We start from the raw sequence: 18,227 nt of genomic DNA, 5'->3' as shown, positions 1-18,227 counted from the left end.
TACGTCGTGGAAGAGAAATTGTTTAACCCTTGTATGGTGTTCGGGTCTGTGAGACCCGTTTTCAGTTTTTTTCAAAAGAAAAATTAAACAATTAATTATTTTTTCAACCTGAAATTCATTGGCTTTGGCTTATTTTCTGTGAAGAACATAAATCTGGACTAATTTTCAATGACCTCATACTGTACCTCCCCCCACGCATTTACATTACATACAAGGTGTTCGGGTCCACTGGACCCAGGTCTAATAAAAGTGTTGAAAGTGCAGGTCCTGTGTTCCCACACTCTGTCTTCCTCCTTTCTGGTGCTGCTGATAGTGTTTTCTTCCCCTCCTGCTCCCGCACAAAGTTGCAACATTGTTGAAAATTCAACTATCAACACCGTCTGCTCTTACATTCCCGCACATTTTACCCTCTTTCTTGAGGGATCCAAATTTTATTTTCTCATACCCTGTCCCACCTGCAAATTAGGGGCATAATACTATAAATAAGACTTTGCCAGTGTGGTTCTTTATCACAACTGATCAAGATGGCAAAAGATTATCTGCTGCGAGGGCCATGCAATTGATTTTGGAAGAGAGAGGGGCTTCGGATGATGATGTTGACAAAGAGGTTTCAGAATATTTCACATTTCTGAAAATTCAGAGTCTGACAGTGACTTTGAAGAAGAGGACGAGGTTGATCACCATTTAGTAACAAAACGAAGACGAGCACCCCATCTGCAGCCAGCTCCAGGACCAGAACAAGCCCACCAGACAGCAAGTGAAGAAATATGGATGTCAATAACTGGTGAAATTGAATGGTCTTCTTGCCCAAGAAATGAGCCACCCTGCAGAGCTGCTACTGTGATAAGCCAGGGCCAACACGGCTGACAGTTACTCATGTGCAGGACATCAAGTCTTCATTTGAGCTTTTCATCCCAGATCCCATCCAGAAAATTATTCTGGATTGCAGTAATCTAGAAGGAAGGTGTTTTTTTGGAGAGAGGTGGAAGGAGATGGACCAAATTCATCTAAGAACCCCAAAGGCCTACTTTGGGGTTCTTATCCTTGCAGGAGTTTTCAGGTCCAAAGGGGAATCCACCGAATCCCTGTGGGATTCAGAAACCGGCACGAACCTTTCCGTGCATCAATGTCTCTGGAAAACTTCCACAAAATTTCCAGGATTATCTGTTTTTAACCGAGACGACAGACCAGCTCGACGGCAGAGAGACAAGCTAGCTGCCATCAGGACAGTGTGGGATAAGTGTGTGCACCACCTCTCCCTGTTTTACAAACCTGGGCCTAATGTCACCATTGATGAGCAGCTGATCCCATTTAGTTGTGAAACATATTGCTTCACGTGTAAATGTGTTGTGTCTTTCCACTCACTCCACTTGATTATAACTGATTTATTTTTTTTATAACATTTTATAAAAAGAAACAAAAAACGAGAAGCACATTAATTCATAAATGTGATCTAACAAAGGTAAAGGGAAAAAAATAACCATGTTTGCTGTTCATATGGCTTGTAATTGGGATGAAGTAAACATCTGTTGAGTAATTTAACATAAAATTGTTTGATAGAGTTAATTTGGAAAGCCAAAACTCTGGCGGGTCCACCAGACCCATGAACACTGGCTGAGTAACAAAACTATGAACACCACACAAGGGTTAAGCCATGTTTCCGAAGTAACAAAGAGCCGACGGATGGCCTGGATTGCAGAGCAAATATAACGTTTCAGAACACTCCAGCTCACATGTTAGTCTGCTCCAAGCATTTCCACAAAGGTACGTCTTCTGTTGTAGTTGTGATTGTGTAATTTATCTTAATATAATTGTTGATGTAGGTTACAAAGAAGTCTTATATTGATTTGAACTGAATTTGTTGCGCTATGCTGCTTTGTTCACTGTGGCTTTGCGGGCTAATGTTTGTTGTGTTTTGTAGGAAAACCAGCCTACAAAATGCTGGAATGCGATCCACCCTCTGTCAACCGGGGTCATACCGATTGGAAAGCTGCTACCACAGCGGGATTTGATCGGTTAAGACAGAGAGCGATATCAAAACAGCCACGAAGCGTCCCGCATATATGTGCCCAAGTGTTGTATTGAAGCAATCAAGTGATGAATAACGATTTTCCAGTATGTTGTTTTGCAATAGTTTTGTTTTTGTTTTTTTACCGAAGCAGCTAATAAAGCATAATGGAATACAATTTTGCCTCTTTCTTGTAAGATTCTATAATAGAATGAAACAATAATGCCAGTTATAAATAAAAACAATAAATTGAATGAATTACGAAACACTCATTTTATTTATATTAGATCTGAAAATGTTGTGTAATACTACAACCTGAAAAGACGTTGGCCTGTACAGGAGATAAAGGGGAAAAAAACAGCAGCTGTTAAATGGAATAGTCCAAATCACAAAAGTAAACTGGACCTGGGCTTGTTGCAGGGATCTGAAGTTACTAAACATATTGTGAGTGTATGCACTCACACTTAGGACCATATAATAATAAATAGGTGCGTGATGAAAGTTGGGCACCACGCTAACGTCCTTACTCCACTCTGTATGCTCGTATGGGTCTGACCATTTCACTCCTTTGATTTTTTTCCTCGTCCTTTTTTTGCCATTTCGTCAAGTCTGTCTTTGATTGGACCTGCCGTGTTCTCCGTCGTTTTGTACATAACTGTTTTTGGGGCGAATAAAATGCAAGTAGGGATTAAAACCGCAGAATTAATGATTACCGATGCTGGAAATACTAGCGCTTGATGCAGTGTTTTTTTTAAATTTCTGCCACAGGTACCCACAAAACAATGCGCGAAAGTCACGTGGTCTGTCAATCTCTATATAGTTTTACTGGTCTGGCCCGCTTAAACTCAAAGTCTGACATTCCTGTTTAAAGCAACTAAAGAGTGAATTAAGGGCAACACACAGATCAAATGACTCATTTCCACAGAAAAAAAGCGGTAGAAAATTTTATTTGTTTTACATTATACCGTCATGACAAGCTGCACCATCTATCTTCACATGATTAATCCAGCATTTCATATAAAAAGCACATTCACACAAACTGTATGCACACCTAACTACAATCTCACGTGGACACGACAATAGCATGATTCCTTTTAAAACAATCTGTACACAGGTCTCTTCCTCTAGTAAAAATTTATAATCCTGCTCAGAGAAACCATTATCAAGTGATTCACAGCGGGGAAACAAAAACATTTACAGTACATTTCACAGGTAAACACAACTGTAGTCGTGCCTACTTAGACTTCCTTCTCTTGGCCTGCGTGGGGCTCGCTCCAGCTTCTGTCAAAGAGAAGACATGCATTTGTGTCGGGGAAATGGTAGCAGGCACAGCTTGGATATAGTGATTGATACGGTGTCTTTTTTAATTACCTTTCACAGCAGCACTGGTTGCAGGCCTGGCCGATCTCTTCCTAAGGCTGCTGTCTGCTACTGGCTCCTCCTCCACCTCTTTCTCAGCCCGGGAGCTGCGCCTGCTTGGCCCTTTGGGCTTCTCCACAGCAGCTCTGGGAGAACAAGATAGAAAAGGGGAAAAAATGGAAAAGAAAAGGAGAACAACACAAGAAAGTGTTACCAAACAGACAACGGTGTGAGTTAACTCTGCTCTAGTCAGAGAAAGATATAATACCAATCAGGACTCTGCTGTTTTTCCTCGTCTACCACAGATACTGTCCATCTTCATCCCGACAGCATCCACTACGCTGACATGATCACTGCTTGTGTCTTTTCAGCACAAACGTGTTAAAATACATACCTTGAGACTAAGTTGATGGGCGCCTTTCTTTTCTTTGCCCATCTGTGATAGAAGTGGAAAAACAGCGGTAAACTATACACTGTGCTGAACAAAACATGGCTTCACTTCCCCCCACCACAACACGACAATCCCCAGGAAAAGAAACATGGCCATAAAGGTCAGTGGGAGAGCTGCAACTTGTTCTGTGATGGGCTGCTCATTGTTCAACCTTTTGACATGCATTAATATAATTATATTGTTGCATGCTTATCATACGTACCCATTGCTGGGGCCATATGGCTCATTGATTTCACCATGTATCCCTCCGTGGCCAAGCAAATGAACTCCCTGAGTTTCAGTGAAGCTTGAAATGTCTAAGCATTTCTTCTTCAAAAGCATCAATCTTAAGATTAGGCCAGCTTTTTCAAAGATCAGCAGTAAGGGACACCTTAAAAACCCTAGCCCGTGACACATTACACAGCAATTAACAAACCATAACAAAGAACATGATCTTACCCCTGTTCAGAACCGGTCGAAGTCTCTTCACCTGAACAAAACAAAAACAGGAATTATTCACGTGCAATTTAAATTCCAATTGCTTATATTCTATTTTAGAGAGAAGTATTTTAACAGCTCAAAAACAAGGATGACAACACTAACCGGTCTTCTCGGTAGCAGTAGGTTCCTGTGACTGTGGAGCTTCTTGTTGAATAGGTGCTGGGAGGTGAAAGAATAAAACAGTTCAATTGACATATCTAAATAAATAACACATTAAAATACACACCACTAACTGTTCACATATGGGCACATATGATATAGCTATGTAATTGTATATAGGGAGCTAAGCAGTGGATTCTTCCCACTATGGGAATCAGTTGCCAGAATATTTGCACAGAGAAACAGCCTTTTTCTATCGAAAAAGACATAAACATTAAACAATACTTCATACATAAGCTAGCATTATACACGTTTTTTGTAACATACAATAAGTGGACCTAAGCACATGACTGACATGTAGTGCATTAAGGTGCTCATCAGCTTCAAAAATTAATGTAGCTCACGGCTGCACGTTTACCTGCTGTGGTCTGAGTGGTTTCAGCAGCTGCTCCAGCTGTTGGGATGGAGGGCTCCACAGCTGTTGCAGGGTCAGACTGGCCTGCTGGAACTCCGCTTGGGTTAGCAGCTGGAGAGGATGTGGTCTGGGAACCCTCGCGAACAGGTCCAGGTGTGGCAAGGGTTGGAATAATGGACGGTACTGGACTTTGCACAAGAGGAACTGTGGAGAGCACAGCTGAAGAAGAAACACCAGTGGGAGTACCAACTACAGCCACAACAGGAGCTTGAGATGTTACAGCTTGCATTGGGGTTGAGACTGAAGCTGGTGCATGTGCTTGAGTCTGGCTTATAATCTGAGTAGGAGCAGTGACTTGACCAGGAACTGGGACTGGAGATGAAACTGCAGATATAGCAAGGGTGTTTTGGGAAACAGCAGTAGTATGGGGGGCTTGTGCTTCAATCTGAATGGCTGGACTAGCAGGAGGATGAAAGACCTGTGGTGGCACAGCCCCTGTGTGCCCCTGTGCAGGCCTTTCCACAGGACTTTGCTGGGAGTCCGCTGTAACAGAAACAGCTACAGCAACCTGTGCAGGCTTACTTCTTAACTGGGCAGTTGGAGATGAAGAAACAGGGCTTTTCCGGACGGTGTTAACAGCCCCAGGACTAGAGCAGGGAAGAGGAGAAGCCAGAGGTGGCTGAAAGGGAGATGCTGAAGGGTTGGGATGAGGAGATGGCTGTGGAACTGGGTGAGATTTTGGAGTAGAAATAGCCTCACCGGGGCTTTCTGTTTTGTTAGCTGCTGGGTTACTTTGAAGACCTAGGGGAGGTGCTGGGGCCGGTGATGACATACTAGTGGCAATCTGAAGCTGTCCAACAGCATTTCTAGTGGGCTGACTGCTGGTCATGTTAGTCCCTGAGGACTGGGTAGAGCTTGGAGCAGCAGAAAGCTGGATATTTGCATTTGACACTTGGATAGACCCCACCATGGTGACTGACTGAGATACCACTGTAGTATTGGGAGCCACAGATGAACTTGGGACCTGGAAAATTGGGTTGATAAATACAGGGGTGGTTGTGATGAACTGAGGAGGTCGGGATGCTGAGCTCTGCTGCCGGATGTCCTGAGGTCTAATGTTCCTGTGAGGGACAGCCACCATAGTTGAAACCATAGATGTGGGCGGCTGTGAAGCAGGGGCAGAAGTGATAGGGTTTGAGGCCACAAACACAGTGATCTGGTTGGGGGAAATGGTGCTAGAAGAGGCAGGGATCTGTATGACTGAGTGTACACTTGTCACAGTTTTAGGACTAGGGCTTGGTTTAGTAGCCGAACCAATTGGGTTTACAGCAGAGCTAGAGTTCGAACTACTACTAACTGTGGACGCAGAACTAATCTGACTGGAAGCAATTGTACTGGGGTTTACACTTGTGGTGGCATTAGTGTTGGTACTGACTGTGTGTGTAGGTGTTGCATTTACATTTGAACTAGGAATGACACCAAGACTGGAAACTGGGTTTTGATTAAGGCTGGGAGTGGTATTGGAGTTCATGCTATTGGGAGGATGTGAACCAGGAACTGAAACAGGCAGTAAGTTAGGACTGCTGGTAGGGACTGGGACAGCAGGTTTGAGTTTAGCTTCGGTTTCTGCAGTATTAGCAACAGACACTGCCACATCTGTGCTTTGGGAATTACTGTGAAGTGGTCTTTCTGGATCAAAAGCAGACTTAGGACTGTCCTTTCCCATTACATCCCTAACAGTACTACTCTGTACGGTTCTCAGGGACATATTTGGAACACCTGTGTTATCCAGTAACTGGTTTAGGGAAGTCGGGGCTGCTCTGATAGCAGGTGAGACCTCGGACTCCTGTACAGGCGCTGAATGCGTCAGCTGCCTATCAACAGTGCAAGCCTGCAGTTCCAAGTCAGTTTTAGGCTGCTGAGGTGCAGGCAGACGAGGGCTAGTCATTCTGGGTGCTGATAACTCCCTTAAAGGCTGTGGCTGTGACTGAGACTGTGGTATCTGTCGCTGCTCTGCTGTTATCATTCCCTGACTATCCCTGACTCCATCAGCAGGGTTACCTTGAATTCCATGAAGGTTGCTCTGGGTCTGCTGCGCCTCCATGGAACCGGTCACTTGTGAAGCCATAGATACTGGACTTGGAGGTACTGAGGTAGGGCTTAGCATCATTGTTTGCCCCTGAGGACTGACCAACTGCTGCTGGTGTGGAGGGCCAGTGACAGCCATTTTTGCCCCTTTCTGTCTTCCTGGACTCGGGGTGGCTGACTTACGACTAGAGGCTGGGCTTGACCTCCTACTATTGCTGGGACTTGCCCTCTTACCCTGCACTCCAGCTGGTTTGTCCTGTTTAGCACCTACCATCCCAGTACCAGAACCAGCAGAAAATGCCTGCTGATTGTTGTTAGTGTTATTTCCACCAGCACTGCCATTGTTGTTTCCTGGTAAAGTTAGGTTAGGAGGTGCCTGTCCAATGGCTTTCAGAGTTGTTGGATTAAGACCTTGCTGATCAAATCCCCTGTTTAGGTTTGGCTGCCTTGGAGGCAAAGGAATGTTAATTTTGGGAGGAAAAAGCCCTGCAATAGAGGCATTTAGCCTCTCGGGTGAAAGGTTAATTTCTGAGGGTTCAGTACTGGGTGGACGATTGGTTGGGGTGAGGGGATGGTGGTATGGTCTGGGGCTGGCTCTGTTGGGGGTTTTAGGTCTTGAACTCTGTGAGGTTGTGGGGACATTGGGGAAATGAAGACCAGGCATGGGACCTCCTTGTTGAGGTTGAGTGGGTAACTGCTGCTGAGGACTAGCTCCAGTATGCTGGGGCATTTGCGCTGAACCAGGGACTTGCTTCATCATGTGAGTGTTGGAGGCCTGATTGCCCACAATCTGTTGAGTGCCATTTCCTGGTTGTCCCCCCATTTCTGGGCCACCAGGTCTGTCCTGCTTTGAGTGGGCACCTGAAGGGGCTTCTTCAGATCCAGTTCCTTGGGGAGCCTGTCCTGCATCAGAATGGGACATTCGTCGTGCAGCCCCTGCAAGCTAAAAAGTAGAGAGGAAAAACAAAGGCAAATTGTTCATATTACATCTTTGCACTCCAAACTTAAATGCTAAAAAAAAAAAATAGATGAGAATTTCAGCACTATGTTAATGTATGTCCCAACAGGGCCCTCACCTGTGGGTTCACTATCAGGGGCATTCCTCTGGCTTTGTCAGGTGATGGTGGCACCCCTCCAGGTCCTTGAAGGCTGATCATCACAGGCATGTTGCCTTGCTGTGAGACAGGATGTCTTTGCACCTCAGTTTGATTGCCCATTCCTCGGGGAGGTAGCTGCCCTCCTGGAGGGATGGGCATACGATTCTTCGCCTGCTCCTGCTGCATCTTCAGCATCATCATCATCTGCTGTTGTTGCTAGAAAGAAACATGAGGCTCACTGCTAAGTATGAACTGACATATTGTTATGCTAATACCAAAAATTATCACCAATGTACATAACTTTATTACCTGCTGTTGCAGGTGTGGTTGCTGTTGTGGTTGCTGCTGTAGCTGATGAGGGTGCATTTGGGGCTGGCCTTGACCTGTAGTCTGCTGTCCTGTCATTCCCTGCTGTCCTTGTGCATTCTGGAGACCTTGTATCTGTTGCATGTGTTGCATCTGCTGCTGCTGCAACTGTTGCTGCTGCTGCAACTGTTGCTGCTGTTGCTGTAACTGTTGCTGCTGCTGCAACTGTTGCTGCTGTTGCTGTATTTGCTGTTGCATTTGCTGCTGCTGATGCTGCATTTGTTGTTGCTGCATCTGCTGTTGTTGTATGTGCTGCATCTGTTGTTGTTGTTGCTGTGATGGTGGTTGTTGTTGCTGCTGCTGCATCTGCTGTTGTTGTTGCTGTGATGGTGGTTGTTGTTGCTGCTGCTGCTGTTGTTGTTGCTGCGATGGTGGTTGTTGTTGTTGCTGCTGCATAAATTGCATGGGTACTTGCTGCAATACTCTTTGATCTCCAGGCTGGCCAGGAAAGCCTAAGTAAATGCATAAAAAGATTCACAAACAAACAAACATATATACATATATACACATATATACACATACATATATATATACACATACATATATATATACACATACATATATATATATATATATATATATATATATATATATATTTTTTTTTTTTTTTTAAAGATGCAGTAAAAAAGTTTACTGCAAATAAATAAAGTTAGGGTATTTACCCTGGACTGAATGCAACTTAAATGTGCACAAAATAACTAGAAATGTATGTTGCTATTTACCTCCAGGCCTGTTAGCAAATTCAGGGTGTTTCTGGCCTGCGTTGTCTAAGCCCATACCATGTTCACCACCAAGATTTGGCAGTTCAGCATCCTCCATGCCAGCAGCCACTTCAAGACTACTAAGAAGAGAAAGAAATTGTTGAACAATTAGACAATTAACCAATGAGTGATGAAAATAAATTGCATCCCATGGCAAAAACTGTTACAAGTACAAATTATTACCCAAGTCCCTCTACTTGCTGTTGACCTTCTCCCTCTTTGGGCTTCTTCTTGCGTGCTGGCTTCTTCTTTTTGGGTTTGGCTGGATTTCCCCCACCTGCTCCTTGTTTTCCTCCTGGTCCAAATTGGCTGGCTGAAATATCACTCTGCAGCAGATTGACCAGCAGTGGGCTAGTCAGTGTAACATCTTTGCTAACAGGAAAGCCACCTGGCTGTCCACAAGGTCCTGCAATCTGCATCTGACCTGGAAACTGTGAGTTGAAATTCATGCCATGACCTGGAAAGTGCCCATTTCCCATCTGCATGTGCTGGGGGCCTCCCATCATGCTTTGCTGTTGCTGTGCCTGCATATCAGGAACCATTTGTTGTACTCCCAAATCTCCTGTCCCACTGTTTGGATCCCCCATGGCATGTGGATGTTGCTGAGCTGCCTGTTGTTGTTGTTGCTGCTGCTGCTGTTGCATCATGGCTTGTTGTTGCTTCTGCTGCTGTTGTAACTGCTGCTGTTGCAACTGTTGTTGAATGAGAGGGTGCCCTGAAGGCAGTCTCATCTGTTGCCCATGCATGCCCATAACTTGATTAGGATTTCCAGCAACAGGAACCTGCTGAGACTGTTGCTGATTCATCTGCTGGTGCTGCTGTTGCTGTTGCAGCTGCTGTTGCAGCTGGTGTTGTTGCATTTGCTGCTGCTGAAGTTGAGCCATTTGTTGTTGTTGCTGTGGAGTCATCTGCTGTGGGCCAACCTGACCCTGGAACTGAGCCATGTTACCTGGTACATTTGGAGAAGGGCCACGCATCATCTGCCCAGGCATAACCCCGGCTGGCATCTTGCCCCCGAAAGCCTGCTTGTTGCCTTGCATCTGGTTGGCAACCATTTGTTCCATCATTGAGTTTTGTTGCTGCTGTTGTTGTTGCTGCTGCTGCTGCAGGAGCATGGCCTGGTGCCCTTGGCCTCCAACCATCTGACCCTGCCCATGCATCACCCCCTGGCCTTGCTGAGGCATCATCTGCTTGGGTGGGGTCATCCCTCCTCTCTGCCCTTGATTGATGGGCCTTGAGAGGACAGTCTGACCTGCACCCTGGCCTTGAACCATCTGGCTGGGGGAGGAGGACACAGGCTGGGCCTGATGCTGGAGGCCCATCATCTGGGTCTGGAGGCCAGGCTGTTGCTGGCCCATACTAGGCCCAGCAGTTGTACCAGGTGCTGAACCTGCCATGCTACTTTGAACACCCATAACATTAGGTGGAGCATGGGGTGGTCCCTGCATTGAGTTTGGTGTAGAGGATGATGGTTGAGCTCCTAATGCAAAATGGGTTGGGGAGGGACATAAAGACAATAACTTAATGGATTTCATGTGAGGTAATCAGCTATTATGCCTTCTGCTAACTGCACACAGAGCCATGCTTTGTTAAATTAGATTATAAAGTGTCCAGAGATAAGTTACTATTAGTCTACTATAAGTCACCTACTATTATGTGAAAGGTGTAGTTAATTTGTTTGACATGAAGTTCACACAAAAACTACCATATCTTTCATCTGAATTGCTGGAGAAGTGAAACATGTCCAAAGGAAGAGTCGATTAAATTTTGGTGTGAATTCTCATCACTTTCTTTAAAGCCCCAGTTGCCGATTCGGTCTGCGACGAATCGGCAACCACTGATTACTAGGGAAAATGTGTTATCGCTTATGCCAACCACCTAGGTTGCTGAGTTGCTACGGGCTTGCTGATGGGTCTCTAGGCCTGCTTGACAAAATGGAGCACTGGCTTTTTGCAGAGTTAAGATCGTGCTCTTATTCAATGTGTCAGTCTTATGCATGTTGCACTGACACTGACAAATACATTCTCATCTTTATCAGAAACGGCACAGGTGGATCCATAGCATAAATAATTTAAAATACATTACTCTAATATTTTAATGAAAAACTTGATAAAAAAAAAAGCCAAATTGTGACTTGGTCTTAACAAGGGTAAACAGAATACATTACTCTTAACAAAAAGGAAAATAGATTAAGCTACTTACTGATGCCATTTTTTTAATGAACCCTTTTATTTTAGTACAAATGGCACTGTATGGCCTGCCGACCGCTATTAAGTTTGTCAAAATCAAAGTTAAGGCCTATAATGAATTTATTGCTATTTATTATACATTATTGCATTATTATACATTATTAACTATTTTAAGCTGTTTCTCAGTGATCTAATAATGCTAAACTACAAACTCTGCAACTATACGCTCTAACAATACAAATATATTTATTAAATGTAAAAAATTCTGATTGTCTTAACAGTTTAATGGCCAAAAGAAAATAAATAACTATATAAAAGACGCCCATGTATTAGAAAAGCAGATAACTGTGTTGCACCTAAGACATAAATCCCACATGTGTGCAGTGTTGTAGACATTTTACCTGTGTGAGCCATTGCTTGGCTGCTCTGTAGCTGCTGGCCGGGGCCTCCAACAGGGGTTCCTGGAGTGCTAGCACTCACCTGACCTTGAACAAAGTTTGGGGTTGGAAAGCCTATGGGTCGCTTTGGCATACCTGCATATATAAAACATTTTGATATTTTAGACATCTTAGAACCAAATACGTAATGTTTTTCTGATAACCAAAAACGTGTTTTTAGTGTGACAATAAATAATTATGAAGCATCTCACCTGGGTGAACTTGGGCCCCAGGCTGTCCATGCTGGGGCATTCCCATGAATGCCTGTTGCATGTTACCCTGTTGACTGAGGGCTGCCCTTCCTGGTGAACCTATACCCTGGGGGAAGCCCTGTGGAGTTGTAGGTCTCTGAGCCATCATAGGTGGTGTCCCTGGTGAACCCTGCTGAAAAGGAGATGAGGACGAACCAGGGGATTTGGCAGTGAGGTTACCCTGTGGTCCAGTAGTTGGTGGTAGGGGTGGAGGGGGTCTTGGTGGCCCTGCAACACCAGTGGCAGGCTGTTGACCTTTAGGCTGGGGAGCAGCAAACTGACCCATTCCAGCCTGTTGTTGTTGTTGCTGTAATTGTCCCTGTCCCATCGCACCGAATACCTGCCCAGCCTGCTGGCTGCCAACTGGGTAGGGGGGCGGAGGATGACTGGGGGTCTGAACTGTAGCAAGGGAAGGCGGGCGTTGAACCATCTGTGCTTGGGGTGGGGGCTTTCTCCAGGCAGGGCCTCCTTGGGCTGTGGGTGGTTGGAGGACACCAGGAGGCAACTGATTCCAGCCAGAGGGCGCAGCCATCTGGCCTGATTGGTTGAATGGAGGTCTAGGTCCAAGTTGGGAGAGCTGAGCCTGTTGCTGCTGGTGATGCTGATGTTGTAGCTGCTGCAGTGCAGCAGGATTGAGCGGTCTCCCAGCCTGTAGAGCCTGCATGTGATGTGCAGCTTGAGGAGGCATGGGGCCTGAGCCATGGGGACCAGCCTGTTGGTGCTGAAGCTGTTGCTGCTGTTGGACTGACATCATTGGATCCATCGCATCTGTGAGTCAGGAAGGTGCAATTTTTCCTGATACAGTACAGTATAAAATGCAACATATCCTAAAATGCAACATGTAGAGAAATAAGAAACCTGAACCTGTTTGTGAAGGTGGTCTCTGAAGTCGAGGGTGGATCTGTCCACTACTACTTGGTAACATAGTCTGACCTACCATGCCAGGCCCTGGAGGAACCATTGATGGATTAGCCATTCGAACCCCTCCTAGAGGAAATATAAGCATATTTATTCATTATGAAATACAAAAATAAAAATAATACAAAAATGTGTAAATACTTCTTTGAAAACAAAACAAATTCACAATTACTAACAAGACCACATTAGGGATAACAAGAACCAAAAACGAAGTATCCAATACAAATTGTAATTTATTCAAAAAACTAGTAAAAGAAATATTAAACAAATTTTCAAGAACTTCCTATGGCTACTCTGTGTGTTAATTTGAGTAAAGTAATACCTGGACCAGGCTGACCAGGAAAACCAGCATCCATTCTTATCTGACCAGGTGCACCCATTGGTCCATTCACCCTGACTTCTTGTCCTCGATTTGGTCCCATAGCCACATTGATGGCACCTTCCCCTGAACATCAATGGACAGAAACAATAAGTAACTTAATCTGTACAGAAAGTCCTGTTTGCATGCTTTATATTGAAGTGCCATCGACAAAAATGGTCTCATGCATCCTGCTTTGACGTGCAGTGAACCGTGAGGACTGTGCCGTTACCTTCTATCTGGACAGAGAGAATCCCCAGGTCTCTGAGCTGCTGCTGGTTGTTCTGGGCCAACAGACGGAGACGCTCAGCAGCATCCCGAGGAATGTTGAAGGTAACCCGCACACTGTTCCACGGCTCCACATGCTGTGGTTGAAGCCGCTCAGGGCCTAGAGGAGCAATAATTAATGAGGTGGTCTTGCAATTACAGTGCACAGAAGGGAATTTTTTTTCTGGTTATTGGGGGGGAAAGACCAGGACACAAATGGTAACATGTCTGCATTTGCAATCCTTGTAAAACTTGTTTTACAAGACAGAATCAAAGTCAGTGTACCATAGATCGTTAAAGATTCATCACATTAGAATGCCATTTTATATTGTCAAGTGTCAACAGACCCCTAAGAGTCAACATTACAATCAGAAACATGGAAAGATCCAAGTGGATTCTGCTCAAGACTGATATAAATGCAGACATCAGTAGAAACAACTTTCAGTAGCACTTGAAAGTTTGCATTTGTTCATCTATTAATGAGCAGCTTTTTAAAATGCAAATTGTCAAACACAAATAACTTTTTCAAAATAAAAGCATTAAAGGAAATAGAACTAACCCATATCAAGCACGTTTGGTATCCCTCTGAGGACTGTCTCAAGTTTCTGAATGAAGTCTTCATCATCCATATTTCCTTGAAAGGCAACAAAGACTGTAAAATCTTCTCCCTCCCCACTTTTTCCTTCCCCGCCATCGTGGTTCTCAAGTTTCTCTTCTTCTGTTACTGTGCTTTCATGGCAACTGTCAGCATCCTCTCCTGCATCATCCCCAACACCAGAGTCCCTGTCGGATTCATTATCAGCCTCTAGGTACTCCGTCCTCTGGGATGTCTCAGGTGGGGTGCGGTGGTGTGCCATCCTCCCTTCTTAGTAGGAGTGGCGTATGAGCTGTTTTATGCTGCAATCACACATTAGACATAGATTAAGAGTATAATAGGGTAGGCCTGACACAAAGTTTATGTTAAGCCACATGATGCCTGATAGACAGTATACAGCCAATTATTTTATTTTACATTTTACCTATTTTAACTGATATGTGACCTCTGTTGAAACCCAAACCAAACTAACTACACTGGTTCAGAAAAAAGATTAAATACATAAATAATCCCAAATTCATTTTATAATCCAAAATGTCTCAGTTGAAAAAATAAAATAAACTGGACAGCATCAGTGTTTGTGACAAATAACTGAAAATGTGAGTTATAATTGAATTTTTTTAAATATGTATTATATATTAGTATAATATATATGCTTGATGGCTCAGCTGTAGGTGGTAGGCACCAATCTTAAAGGGAAACAAGGTAAGGACACAAAGTTCTATGAAAAAGAGTTGCGTGACCCCTCATTTGTTTATATTTTCTTTGGAAACACTACACAAAAAGGCCCTGGCCTGATGGTAGATTTAAACTCAGGCCCTTCTTGCTGTGAGGTAACAAATGCTAACCGCTGTCACATTGAGCAGTTTCTGAGTGGAGTTTACATGTTCTCCCCACATCTGTGTGAGTTCTTTCTGGGTACTCTGGCTTCCCCCTACAGTCCAAAGACATGCAGTTAGGTTTGGTTAACTAGTAATATGGTAATTCTAAATTGTCCATAGTGTGAATTTGAGTGTGAATGATTGTCTGTCTCTCTGTCTGTCCTGCGACAGACTGGCAACCTATCCAAGGCGTACTCAGTCTGTAGCCCTATCGCAGGTTGGGATAGGCTCCAGAACCCCCAACAACCCTGCTAAGTGGACGAAAATAGAAGGATGGAGCTACACTTGCTTTTATTTTTTTAAGTGGTCTCCAGCAATAGTTCTCCAGGCTTTCTGAAGGTCTTTCAAAGATTTTCACTGGTCTTTGGCTTTTTCATTCACTGTCCATGACCATTTCAGAAGAATGTGGTTTTATTTGTGAAGTCAATTAACACTGACCTATGAATCATTCAAACATAAAAAGGCACCTAACTAAAGGAATGACCCGTGTTGTGTCTACACATAACAAACAGCAAAGAACCTGTCTAAAATGTATCTTAAGGCACTTTGTTGCAAGCAGCCTGTTGCAAAAACATAATTTGTTCCCAGGAGACATCTTGTTTTGTTTGAGGTGAAACAAAAAAACTGTCCTTAAAAATCTGGGGTACAACAGAAGTGACAGGGCTAAACTGAACTACATATTGCAAAAAAACAGTACCATTCTTAAGGAAAGGGAAAAGAGGAAAAAAGGCAGTGGTATGCCAAATTACGCCTGAAATGGACCAAAAATTAGAGTGATGAACTTACAGATTGATGAACCGAAATTTGAAAGTTCTGCAGGGCTCTAGAGTGCAACCAATTTGGTCGCACATGCGACCTAATTTCTTAATAGTGTGACTAAAAAAAAATTGGGTTAGGCTAGGTTGCACCAGTGCGACCAACCATTCGAGTAAATAAAAAAAAGTCTCTGCGTGGTCAGCAACAGACACACATTATGGCCATATCGTGGTCTAAACCAATCAGAGATAGTCAAGGGTGCAGGACCTCTCTGATTGGCCGTGGTCCAGATATTCCTGTAGGGCTACGTGTGTGTGTGTACATTTGAAAGTGCAGGTGGATAGAAAGGGGTAAGTAGCCTAGGCCCGATAGAAGTGGATGTAGCTGTGGGTAATGAGAAAAGATGAAAAGAACGCTTGATAACTTCTTCGTTAAGTTAAGGCCCGATCCGTCCGAAATTCATAGCCAGTGTTCTGACACGGACCCATCATCCTCTCAGGTTATGTCTAATACTGGTCTGGAGACGGCATCAGATAATGAGCCACATACGATCAACTCCGGGCCAGAGCCTACTGAAAGTAAAAGGGGGAAAGTGTATGCATTTCGAAGAGAGTGGCTTGACCAGTTTCCCTGATAAGATACAGTAAAGCTAACAACATGATGCACTGCAATGGAGGATAGTCCATAAGCTATCAAGCTGTTCTTTTGTGCTGATCCACCTAAAAAAAAAAAAGTTAGACGCACCAGTGCAACCTGGCAAAAGGCTAGTCTACAGCCCTGTTCTGTGTCAAATGGCAGATAATGTATGGGAGAAGTCAGGAGAGAAAAAAGTATCTACAACCATCTGTCAAACACGGTGGACCACTCTGTCTTGGTTTAGGGCTGCATTGAGGAAAAGCACCGTCAGATTTTGATCCACTATACAATAGCATGGTGGCATGGTTGTTAGCTCTGTTCCATAGACCTATTCCTAAAGGCTACTTAAGGAAATTACTTGCCTAAAAGAAAGCTTGCCTAAGAGTTCAGGCTGTGTTGAAGAATAAACGTGGTCATATCAGATGTTGACTTTCAAGCTTTTTAGAATTGTACAAACTCTGCTTTCACCTCATATACTGTATTTTTCCACATGTTTAACTAAATCTCTGCACCATTTCTCAAGCAAACTGAACAGAAATGAGTAGTGGCTCAAGACAATAGCACAGTACAGCAAAGACCTATAAATTCCCGTCAAGTATGTAAATGGCCATCATTGCAAATCATACGTTAACACACCTGTAATACAATGACGTCACTTTGACCGGTGATGGTGAAGTTATTATCGAAGACATGTCAAATAACAGAAGATTGTTCTGTAAGAGGTACAGTTATTTGAAGTATAGGTTAATATCCATCACTGCCAATTAAAGTGTTACAACACATAAATTTACTGCCATGAACCGTAACTTGCTTTACATCAACGGCCCAGCCGTGGCACAGGCCTTAGCGCAAACATACCGTAAGCTAACGTAAAGCGATCAAAATCCGCAGGGCGACCACAGATTGCCCATATCCTATGCTGCTATGCATTTTCTTGGCCTCTTGAGCACATTTAATAGCCGAAAGTAACACGGCTTTCACCACACTGTGAAAGACGTCAAAATTAACGTCAAGGCTGTTCCCCCTGGCTTCTCCATAGGCTCCAGTTAGCGATCGTTAGCTACGTTAGCTGGTTAGCACAGAAGGTAATTCAGCATGAATGCATTGAAACGCAATGCATTAGCTTTCCAATTCCCTAAGTTTAGCTTACAACATATGATAAGTAAAATAGGCGTAAGAAAAGCAAAAGCCTTACCACATATATTCATCTGAAAATAAGTTGAAGCAGTCGGCATCTGCTTGCTAGATTAGCTAACAAAACATGAATCAAATACAGTGTAAATTTACAGCAAGTTACAACTTCCGGCGATGATTTTCAAAATAAAAACAGAGGAAGTAACAACGTTTTTTTGTAATAAAGGTAACTGAAGTAGATAAAAATAATTTACATCATTCTAAAATTGTAATAATAATAATAAATATTATTATTTTATAATTCGGTTTTGTAAAATACCAGCTGAATAATTTTAAATGGGCATTTTCTGTCAAATAGAGTAGTGGGGTTGTCACTACTTGTTACTACCACATTAGAAAGCACTATGGAATTCTGTCAGTATCACACATTTGCACTTGTATCTTGTAATTTTAATTGGTGCGACTATTTTTTGTTTTGTTTTGGTATTAAAAGATCCCATAATATTAGTAATTAAAAATAGACACTTATTAAAAAGCTCAAAGCAGTAGCTTTGCTTTGAAACAGTTTTTCACAAGCCGTGGTGGTAGAAAAGTTAAAATGTTTAAACAAGAGGTCAGTTGGGGATGGTTGTCTCACTGGTCTTAGGGTTGGTTCTCACAGGTATGACAAATCTTTTTGTT

At 43.5% G+C, this 18,227-nt stretch overlaps 1 protein-coding gene across 4 annotated transcripts; it reads right to left on the bottom strand.

Annotated features, from left to right (window-relative positions):
* Positions 1 to 2,939: 2,939 nt before the first annotated feature.
* ncoa6 (nuclear receptor coactivator 6) lies at positions 2,940 to 17,719 on the bottom strand. 4 transcript variants are annotated; one of them, XM_086276656.1, is made up of 17 exons: positions 17,608 to 17,719; positions 14,104 to 14,441; positions 13,510 to 13,665; positions 13,242 to 13,364; positions 12,866 to 12,988; positions 11,963 to 12,769; positions 11,715 to 11,846; positions 9,308 to 10,604; positions 9,086 to 9,204; positions 8,307 to 8,815; positions 7,977 to 8,213; positions 4,816 to 7,843; positions 4,401 to 4,457; positions 4,257 to 4,287; positions 3,762 to 3,803; positions 3,380 to 3,513; positions 2,940 to 3,289 (listed from the first exon to the last, which is right to left on the bottom strand). In XM_086276656.1, exons 2-17 carry the CDS (start codon positions 14,399 to 14,401, stop codon positions 3,243 to 3,245), a joined length of 7,140 nt encoding a protein of 2,379 aa, XP_086132782.1. In that variant the 5' UTR covers positions 14,402 to 14,441; positions 17,608 to 17,719; the 3' UTR covers positions 2,940 to 3,242. The 4 variants fall into 4 exon arrangements, with proteins under 4 accessions (XP_086132782.1, XP_086132784.1, XP_086132783.1 ...); XM_086276658.1 differs by having other exon boundaries at positions 9,086 to 9,201; XM_086276657.1 differs by lacking the exon at positions 17,608 to 17,719 and adding an exon at positions 17,049 to 17,068.
* Positions 17,720 to 18,227: the final 508 nt, after the last annotated feature.

The sequence above is a fragment of the Aulonocara sp. 'chitande type north' Nkhata Bay genome, linkage group LG20 (assembly GCF_057382095.1).
Source record: "Aulonocara sp. 'chitande type north' Nkhata Bay isolate Kocher_YH1m ecotype deep benthic linkage group LG20, A_spYH_male_GT1.1, whole genome shotgun sequence".
In the NCBI taxonomy this organism is placed as follows: domain Eukaryota; kingdom Metazoa; phylum Chordata; class Actinopteri; order Cichliformes; family Cichlidae; genus Aulonocara; species Aulonocara sp. 'chitande type north' Nkhata Bay.
Note: the sequence above shows the minus strand (reverse complement) of the source record. Positions and strands in the feature narration are given on the sequence as shown.